The following is a 10,695-nucleotide window of genomic DNA, read 5'->3' on the forward strand; positions in this document are numbered from 1 at the left end:
CAAAAACTATATATACAAAAACAAAAGGAGGAAAAGACCAGCCGTCCTCACTGATGATTAGCAGAACAAACCACACACATACACACACACACACACACACACTCACATACACACTTAGACACTCATACACACACACTCACATACACACACTCACACTTAGACACTCACACACACACACACACACACACACACACACACACACACACACACACACACACACACACACACACACACACACACACACACACTCGTGTGTTCCTCCTCTCACGTCACTGGTCACGAGAGTGTGTGCAGATCAACAGTCCAGGTCCTCAACAGAAGAGTGTTGTGCCGCAGTAAAGGTGTGTGTTGGTGAGGCCCCGGGCCCTCACAGGTGCAGCTCTTTGGCTCTGATGTGCTGCAGCTTCTCCCGCAGCAGACGGAACGAGGGCCGGGCCCCGGGGTCCAGCGTCCAGCACTGCTTCATCAGCTCATACACCACAGCCGGACAGCCGTCAGGAGCCTCCATCTTATAGCCCTTCTCCACCCGCGGAACCACCTCCTTCAGCGGCTGGAGACAGAGAGAGAGAGAGAGAGAGAGAGAGTGTGTGTGTGTGTGTGTGTGTGTGTGTGTGTGTGTGTGTGTGTGTGAGAGAGAGAGAGAGAGAGAGAGGGAGTGTGTGTGTGTGTGTGTGTGTGTGTGTGTGTGTGAGAGAGAGGGAGTGTGTGTGTGTGTGTGTGTGTGTGTGTGTGAGTGAGAGAGAGAGAGAGAGAGAGAGAGAGAGAGAGAGTGAGAGAGAGAGAGTTAGAGAGAGAGAGAGAGAGAGAGAGACAGAGAGAGAGAGAGAGTGAGAGAGAGAGACAGAGAGAGAGAGAGAGAGAGAGAGGGAGAGAGAGAGGGAGTGTGTGTGTGTGTGTGTGTGTGTGTGTGTGTGTGTGTGTGTGTGTGTGTGTGTGTGTGTGTGTGTGTGTGTGTGTGTGTGAGAGAGAGAGAGAGAGAGAGAGAGAGAGAGAGAGATGAGACTGCCATCTGATGGACACACGTGGAACAGCAAGAGAGTGCAGAAAATGAACCATATAATAATAACACATCTATCCCACAGAAACACATTTACTGAATAAATCCCTCAGCGGAGGCTGTGATTGGATGACTGGCCTAACCAGCGGACCAATGGCGTCACAGCATCTCAAATGTGCAGGGTTTAATTCCTCCAGAAGCGTTTAGTGTGTGTGTATTCCGCCTGATGCTCTGAGTGTGTGTGTGTGTGTGTGTGTGTGTTTCGCCTGACGCTCTGAGTGTGTGTGTGTTTCGCCTGACGCTCTAAGTGTGTGTGTGTGTGTTTTGTAATGACGCTCTGGGTGTGTGTGTGTATGTGTGTGTGTTTCGCCTGACGCTCTGAGTGTGAGTGTGTGTGTTTTGTAATGACGCTCTGGGTGTGTGTGTGTATGTGTGTGTGTTTCGCCTGACGCTCTGAGTGTGTGTGTGTGTGTGTGTGTGTGTGTTTTGCCTGACGCTCTGGGTGAGTGTGTGTGTGTGTGTGTGTTTCGCCTGACGCTCTGTGTGTGTGTGTGTGTTTCACCTGACGCTCTGAGTGTGTGTGTGTGTGTGTGTGTGTTTCGCCTGACGCTCTGTGTGTGTGTGTGTGTTTCGCCTGACGCTCTGAGTGTGTGTGTGTGTATGTGTGTGTGTGTTTCGCCTGACGCTCTGAGTGTGTGTGTGTGTGTGTTTCGCCTGACGCTCTGAGTGTGTGTGTGTGTGTGTTTCGCCTGACGCTCTGAGTGAGTGTGTGTGTGTGTGTATGTGTGTGTGTTTCGCCTGACGCTCTGAGTGTGTGTGTGTGTGTGTGTGTGTTTTGCCTGACGCTCTGGGTGAGTGTGTGTGTGTGTGTGTGTGTGTGTGTTTTGCCTGACGCTCTGGGTGAGTGAGTGTGTGTGTGTGTGTGTGTGTTTTGCCTGACGCACTGTGTGTGTGTGTGTGTTTCGCCTGACGCTCTGAGTGTGTGTGTGTGTTTCGCCTGACGCTCTGAGTGTGTGTGTGCGTGTGTGTGTGTTTTGCCTGACGCTCTGGGTGAGTGTGTGTGTGTGTGTGTGTGTGTTTCGCCTGACGCACTGTGTGTGTGTGTGTGTGTGTGTGTGTGTGTTTCGCCTGACGCTCTGAGTGTGTGTGTGTGTTTCGCCTGACGCTCTGAGTGTGTGTGTGTGTGTGTACAGATTTTGAGCCATGAAGTGATGATTTTGTTCTCTTGAACACATGGAATGGAAACCAATAATATTCCAAAGTTAGATGCAGAGCTTCGAGCAGAAACGCAGCTCTTACGATTCTGGGGTAGGGCACGCGGCCGAACGAGTAGATCTCCCACAGCAGAACGCCGTAACTCCACACGTCCGACTTGGTGGAAAACCTCTGCAAAGAAGAGAGCAGAATCAGCCCCTGGATCAGATGATGACCCCCTGACCCTCACGACCCCTGAGCTGAACTCTGACCTTCTCCCGCAGGGCCTCCGGCGAGGTCCACTTCACCGGCAGCTTGGCCGTGTCCTGAGTGTTCGACGCCTCCTTCGTCAGCCCGAAGTCGCTGACTTTAGCGATGTTGTCGTCGGACACCAGGACGTTGCGCGCCGCCAGATCTCTGTGCACAAAGTTATTGTCCTCCAGATACTCCATGGCTTCACACACGTCCCTGAGACACACACACACACACACACACACACACACACACACTCCTGAAGATCCAGTGGACAGGCGGTACCGTGTTTAACGGGATGTTTACTCACAGAGAGAACTTGAGCAGAAACTCGCCGCCCAGGACAGTCCGACCCCGAGAGCGCAGGTAATCCACCAGACTGCCCTGTTACACACACACACACACACACACACACACACACACACACACACACACACACACACACACACACACACACACACACACACACACACACACACACACACACACACACACACACACACACACACACACACACACACACACACACACACACACACACACACACACACACACACACACACACACACAGGGTTTTTTTTGTGAGATGTGAGGACATTCCATAGGCGTAATGGTTTTTATACCGTACAAACCGTATTTTCTATCCCCTTACACTGCCCCTAAACCTACCCATCACACACACACACACACACACACACACACACACACACACGTCACACGTACAACATGCCCACGCGTCACATGTACGACACACATGCATGGAACACGCACATGTAAGACACACGCATAGCTCACACAAGGCATGTACACGCATGATACACACAACATACATGTCAAACATACGACACACAGGTGGAACACATATGTCACACGGATGGATCACGTATGTCACATGACACATAGATGGAACACGCATGTCAAACATACAACACACACGAGACATGTATGACTCGCATCATGCACACGCATGATACATACACACGGAACACACATACATGTAAGACATGCATGGCTCACACACGGCATGTACATGCATGATACACACAACATACATACACACACACACACGTGGAACACGCATGTCACACAGATGGAACTCACATGTCACACAGATGGAACACGCATGTCACACATACAACACATACGTGGAACATGCATGTCACACATACACATATGACACACACAAGACATGTATGACTCGCATCATGCACACGCATGACACACACACACACACACACACACACACACACAAGGTAAAGTCTCACAGTCTCAAATATGATCATCAGGTTTATTAGGTTCATCCCTCAACACATCATTGCATTATATGTTTTAAAACTTGAACTAAACATTTAAAAACACAGATCAGGCAGAACATTATGACCTAATATTGTGTTGGTCATGTTAGCAGCAGATCCTTTAAGTCCTGTAAGTTCTCCATGGATCGGACTCATCCCACAAGAGCTGCAGTTTAGGAGATGCTCTGACCCGTCACAATCTGGCCCTTGTCAAACTCACTCAAATCCTTACACTTGCCCATTTTTCCTGCTTCTAACACATCAACTCTGAGAACAAAATGTTCACTTGCTGCCTAATATATCCCACCCACTAACAGGAGATCATCAGTGTTATTCACTGGTCATAATGTTATGCCTGATCGGTGTATCATCTTACTTGAGGGAAACATCACTGACCTTTGCCATGTATTCAGTCACGATGAACAAACTGCCTCTTTCCTCCACGATCACACCCAATAACTGCACCAGGTTAGTGTGTCTCAGCTGACTGCAACACACACACACACACACACACACACCACACACCACACACACACACACACACACACACACACACACACACACACACACACACACACACACACACACACACACGAAAATCAAATATCACTGTTTATTATAAATGATTTGTGTGCACATCATGATTGTGTTAATAATCTTGAGTCAGAATAACTTCATCTCTTCTCTGATGATGCTACATTTGTTCTTGTTTGTGAAGCGCTTCACTCGATATTTGGCATCATATCTTTCAGAGTTTCTTTTCCAGCTGATATTGCGCGATTAGAACTACAAACAGGGGCGCAACTACCCAGTGCCAGAGGGTGTGCAGCAACAATTTTGGCAACATACCGAAATAAATGTTACTGTAATCATAGCCGCGAACGAGATAATTGACAGGAAGCAGCGCAACATCACTTTTGTTAATAAAAAATTAAAAAACACAAACTGAGGGTTCCCCGTTTTAAAAGGGGAATTTCCAAATTTATTTTATTTATTTATTATAATTCGGGTAAAGCCATTTCGTGTCATCCGTCTTATTAATTTTTTAACAAAGGTTTAATATATACGTGAGTTTTTTTTACTGTACTATTGCATTGTATTATTAAAAATAGGCTAATAACAAACATAAAAATAAACATTCGTTTGAAAGTAATTAAAGAGGAAATTATGAGTTAAGCAATATCACGAGCAAGAGAGCTATTTTCCAGAGTAGCCGATATCAGCACGAATGCAAAATGTGATATTAATTTTATACAACAGTTCAATTGAAGGAATTTGTTGCGCTCTCAGTTGAAAAAAGACTTTCTTCAGGTGCGTAGAACCAAAAAAAGATTAACTTGAGCAATGCAGAAAAAATGGCTGACCGCACACTGAATCCAAAAAAAGACAGAAGTCTAGAAAAATACTTCTTTTTTTTTTTTTTTTTCATGCAAATTTAAAAATATATTTTTCTAGACTTCGGTCTTTTTTTGGATTCAGTGTGCGGTCAGCCATTTTTTCTGCATTGCTCAAATACAACAGTTCAATAAACAACAAGTGGTCATTTTTTACAGTTTTGCTCTAATTTTCCAACAAAAATAGATTCAAACAAAGTATAGGTTTCGTTCTCGCATAATTCACCGTTTTTGAACAGGTTAGAACGAATTAGTTGAATGACTCTAGAATCCATTACGCCGCCAACTATACTAGCAGTTTATAGCTTCATAGGCCTGGAATAATTACATATTTCTATAATTAAAATATTATATTTAGAACATAAATCAAAAAATCTCATGACATTATTTAGGCAATTGTAATTACAGTGTAAGTGGATTTTGATAAATGGTAAGATGGATTTTGTACATACTAATATACTACAAAAAGAAGTATTTCGGCTTTGTCACAAGTTAGTCTGTTTCGTTCTCATCCGATCCAACACGTGAGAAGCTGAGCTGAACAAACGCTCATTATCTACACTTGTGCAGGCGGAGAGGTCGGCTCGCTCAACTTCGGCTCGCTCAACTTCGGCTCGCTCAACTTCGGCTCGCTCAACTTCGGCTCGCTCAACTTCGGCTCGCTCAACTTCGGCTCGCTCAACTTCGGCTCGCACAACTTCGGCTCGCACAACTTCGGCTCGCTCAACTTCGGCTCGCTCAACTTCGGCTCGCTCAACTTCGGCTCGCTCAACTTCGGCTCGCTCAACTTCGGCTCGCCCAACTTCGGCTCGCTCAACTTCGGCTCGCTCAACTTCGGCTCGCTCAACTTCGGCTCGCCCAACTTCGGCTCGCTCAACTTCGGCTCGCTCAACTTCGGCTCGCCCAACTTCGGCAACTTCGGCTCGCTCAACTTCGGCTCGCTCAACTTCGGCTCGCTCAACTTCGGCTCGCTCAACTTCGGCTCGCTCAACTTCGGCTCGCTCAACTTCGGCTCGCTCAACTTCGGCTCGCTCAACTTCGGCTCGCTCAACTTCGGCTCGCCCAACTTCGGCTCGCTCAACTTCGGCAACTTCGGCTCGCTCAACTTCGGCTCGCTCAACTTCGGCAACTTCGGCTCGCTCAACTTCGGCAACTTCGGCTCGCTCAACTTCGGCTCGCTCAACTTCGGCTCGCTCAACTTCGGCTCGCTCAACTTCGGCTCGCTCAACTTCGGCTCGCTCAACTTCGGCTCGCTCAACTTCGGCTCGCTCAACTTCGGCTCGCTCAACTTCGGCTCGCTCAACTTCGGCAACTTCGGCTCGCTCAACTTCGGCTCGCTCAACTTCGGCTCGCTCAACTTCGGCAACTTCGGCTCGCTCAACTTCGGCTCGCTCAACTTCGGCAACTTCGGCTCGCTCAACTTCGGCAACTTCGGCTCGCTCAACTTCGGCTCGCTCAACTTCGGCTCGCTCAACTTCGGCTCGCTCAACTTCGGCTCGCTCAACTTCGGCTCGCTCAACTTCGGCTCGCTCAACTTCGGCTCGCTCAACTTCTGCTCGCTCAACTTCTGCTCGCTCAACTTCTGCTCGCTCAACTTCGGCTCGCTCAACTTCGGCTCGCTCAACTTCGGCTCGCTCAACTTCGGCAACTTCGGCTCGCTCAACTTCGGCTCGCTCAACTTCGGCTCGCTCAACTTCGGCAACTTCGGCTCGCTCAACTTCGGCTCGCTCAACTTCGGCAACTTCGGCTCGCTCAACTTCGGCTCGCTCAACTTCGGCTCGTTCAACTTCGGCTCGCTCAACTTCGGCTCGCTCAACTTCGGCTCGCTCAACTTCGGCTCGCTCAACTTCGGCTCGCTCAACTTCGGCTCGCTCAACTTCGGCAACTTCGGCTCGCTCAACTTCGGCTCGCTCAACTTCGGCAACTTCGGCTCGCTCAACTTCGGCAACTTCGGCTCGCTCAACTTCGGCTCGCCCAACTTCGGCTCGCTCAACTTCGGCTCGCCCAACTTCGGCTCGCTCAACTTCGGCTCGCGCAACTTCGGCTCGCTCAACTTCGGCTCGCTCAACTTCGGCTCGCTCAACTTCGGCTCGCTCAACTTCGGCAACTTCGGCTCGCTCAACTTCGGCTCGCTCAACTTCGGCAACTTCGGCTCGCTCAACTTCGGCTCGCTCAACTTCGGCTCGCTCAACTTCGGCAACTTCGGCTCGCTCAACTTCGGCTCGCTCAACTTCGGCAACTTCGGCTCGCTCAACTTCGGCAACTTCGGCTCGCTCAACTTCGGCAACTTCGGCTCGCTCAACTTCGGCTCGCTCAACTTCGGCTCGCTCAACTTCGGCAACTTCGGCTCGCTCAACTTCGGCTCGCTCAACTTCGGCAACTTCGGCTCGCTCAACTTCGGCAACTTCGGCTCGCTCAACTTCGGCTCGCTCAACTTCGGCAACTTCGGCTCGCTCAACTTCGGCTCGCTCAACTTCGGCTCGCTCAACTTCGGCTCGCTCAACTTCGGCTCGCTCAACTTCGGCTCGCTCAACTTCGGCTCGCTCAACTTCGGCTCGCTCAACTTCGGCTCGCTCAACTTCGGCTCGCTCAACTTCGGCTCGCTCAACTTCGGCTCGCTCAACTTCGGCTCGCTCAACTTCGGCTCGCTCAACTTCGGCTCGCCCAACTTCGGCTCGCTCAACTTCGGCTCGCCCAACTTCGGCTCGCTCAACTTCGGCTCGCCCAACTTCGGCTCGCCCAACTTCTGCTCGCTCAACTTCAGCTCGCTCAACTTCGGCTCGCTCAACTTCGGCTCGCTCAACTTCGGCAACTTCGGCTCGCTCAACTTCGGCTCGCTCAACTTCGGCAACTTCGGCTCGCTCAACTTCGGCTCGCTCAACTTCGGCAACTTCGGCTCGCTCAACTTCGGCTCGCTCAACTTCGGCAACTTCGGCTCGCTCAACTTCGGCAACTTCGGCTCGCTCAACTTCGGCAACTTCGGCTCGCTCAACTTCGGCTCGCTCAACTTCGGCTCGCTCAACTTCGGCTCGCTCAACTTCGGCTCGCTCAACTTCGGCTCGCTCAACTTCGGCTCGCTCAACTTCGGCTCGCTCAACTTCGGCTCGCTCAACTTCGGCAACTTCGGCTCGCTCAACTTCGGCTCGCTCAACTTCGGCAACTTCGGCTCGCTCAACTTCGGCAACTTCGGCTCGCTCAACTTCGGCTCGCTCAACTTCGGCAACTTCGGCTCGCTCAACTTCGGCAACTTCGGCTCGCTCAACTTCGGCTCGCTCAACTTCGGCAACTTCGGCTCGCTCAACTTCGGCTCGCTCAACTTCGGCAACTTCGGCTCGCTCAACTTCGGCAACTTCGGCTCGCTCAACTTCGGCTCGCTCAACTTCGGCTCGCTCAACTTCGGCAACTTCGGCTCGCTCAACTTCGGCAACTTCGGCTCGCTCAACTTCGGCTCGCTCAACTTCGGCTCGCTCAACTTCGGCTCGCTCAACTTCGGCTCGCTCAACTTCGGCTCGCTCAACTTCGGCTAGCTCAACTTCGGCTCGCTCAACTTCGGCCTGCGCAACTTCGGCTCGGCCTGCGCAACTTCGGCTCGGCTCGCCCAACTTCGGCTCGCGCAACTTCGGCTCACGCAACTTCGGCTCGCGCAACTTCGGCTCGCGCAACTTCGGCTCGCGCAACTTCGGCAACTTCGGCTCGCTCAACTTCGGCAACTTCAGCTCGCTCAACTTCGGCAACTTCAGCTCGCTCAACTTCGGCTCGCTCAACTTCGGCTCGGCTCGCCCAACTTCGGCTCGCGCAACTTCGGCTCGCGCAGGAAAGCGGCTCTTCATTCCCTTCAGCGCATCTTGTCTCTTCCCTCAGTTCTCCAGTTTGTGTTTGTAACACACAAGTGACATGTTCGCGAATGATTGCGATATAGGCGCATGTGCACGTGGGCGCACTTCCAGAAAAATTGGCAGAAAAATACAAAGAAATACGTTTTTTGGCCGGTCAACCGGTGCATCCCTACTTTTGACGTGTCAATGCGCAATCAGACGCCCGCCCAAACGTATATGAACACTTTGGCTGCCCCCCACTCGCGATATTTCATTATTATCCAAAATTCTATGATGGACTCTTATGAGGGAGCCTACTCTAGCCTGTTAGTCCTCTAAAATGTTATTTAATATTGAGGAAATACATAAATTATTTAGAAACGCACAACAGCAGCTACATATAGAAAATACCACAAAAAAAATTATGGCTTTGGCGCCCCCTATGCGCCGCATATAGCGCATACACACTTTTTGCGCCACTGACTACAAACATGATTCAAAGGTGTTAAAAACTACAAACATGGCGGATGTGTGAGACCGATGGCAGATGATATTCATCACAGGTTATGACACCACTAGGATGTGACAGGGATCATGTGACAGGGGTCATGTGACAGGGATCATGTGACAGGGATCATGTGACAGTATAAGCGAAGGTTTCTACTCACGTCATGACTGAGGCTTCAGCGAGGAACGCCTGCGCTGTGGCGTCGTGTTTAATGCACTTCACCGCCACCTTCGTCCCTCTGTAATCTCCCACCATCACATCTGAACACACACCATCAGCTCACATCACACACACATTCATCATCATCATCATCATCACATTCACAACACACACCATACCTCCAAACTCTCCTTTACCGATCGACTGTATGAGTTTGAGGTCTTTCCTGTTCAGAGCCCATCCGCCTGTGAACAACACACACACACACACACACACACACACACACACACACACACACACACACACACACACACACACACACACACACACACACACACTCACGGTTACTGACTCTCTCTGCGGAGCTTCATCTTGTGCTTATATTTTGGAACCTCATATGGTCATGTAGGTTTTCTTATATCCTTCATATGAAAGTATATTGTAAAATATTACTATTAAGAGAGTTTTTACAATTCAGATTTGTTTCAACGCAGTCTCTTCTGCTTTCCAAAGATGAATTTATTTGATTAAAAATACAGTAAAAATTATGCAATATTATTCCAGTGTAAAACAGCTTTTTTCTTTGTGAATATATTGAAAAATTATATTTATTCCTGTGATCAAAGCTGAATTTATTTGATTAAAATACAGTAAAAATTATGAAATATTACAATTTAAAACAGATGTTTTCTTTGTGGATACATTGAAAAAATATATTTATTCCTATGATCAAAGCTGAATTTATTTTATTAAAATACAGTATAAATTATGAAATATTATTACAATTTAAAACAGATGTTTTCTTTGTGAATATATTGAAAAATGATATTTATTCCTGTGATCAAAGCTGAATTTATTTGATTAGAAATACAGTAAAAATTATGAAATATTACAATTTAAAACAGATGTTTTCTTTGTGAATACATTGAAAAAATATATTTATTCCTGTGATCAAAGCTGAATTTATTTTATTAAAATACAGTATAAATTATGAAATATTATTACAATTTAAAACAGATGTTTTCTTTGTGAATATATTGAAAATTTTTATTTATTCCTGTGATCAAAGCTGAATTTATTT

At 48.4% G+C, this 10,695-nt stretch overlaps 1 protein-coding gene across 1 annotated transcript in view; it reads right to left on the reverse strand.

The window, feature by feature from the left end:
• Positions 1–224: 224 nt before the first annotated feature.
• Positions 225–10,695, reverse strand: part of cskl (c-src tyrosine kinase-like) — a 38,541-nt gene continuing 28,070 nt past the window's right edge. Inside the window, exons 7-13 of the mRNA XM_079826099.1 lie at positions 9,794–9,859; positions 9,616–9,715; positions 4,135–4,225; positions 2,754–2,827; positions 2,464–2,659; positions 2,297–2,383; positions 225–550 (exon numbers count right to left, since the gene is read on the reverse strand). Coding sequence (XP_079682225.1) covers positions 368–550; positions 2,297–2,383; positions 2,464–2,659; positions 2,754–2,827; positions 4,135–4,225; positions 9,616–9,715; positions 9,794–9,859 — 797 coding nt within the window. The 3' untranslated portion in view covers positions 225–367. The remainder of the gene's footprint in view (positions 551–2,296; positions 2,384–2,463; positions 2,660–2,753; positions 2,828–4,134; positions 4,226–9,615; positions 9,716–9,793; positions 9,860–10,695) is intronic.

Source organism: Gobio gobio (genome assembly GCF_949357685.1).
Source record: "Gobio gobio genome assembly, chromosome: 9".
In the NCBI taxonomy this organism is placed as follows: Eukaryota; Metazoa; Chordata; class Actinopteri; order Cypriniformes; family Gobionidae; genus Gobio; species Gobio gobio.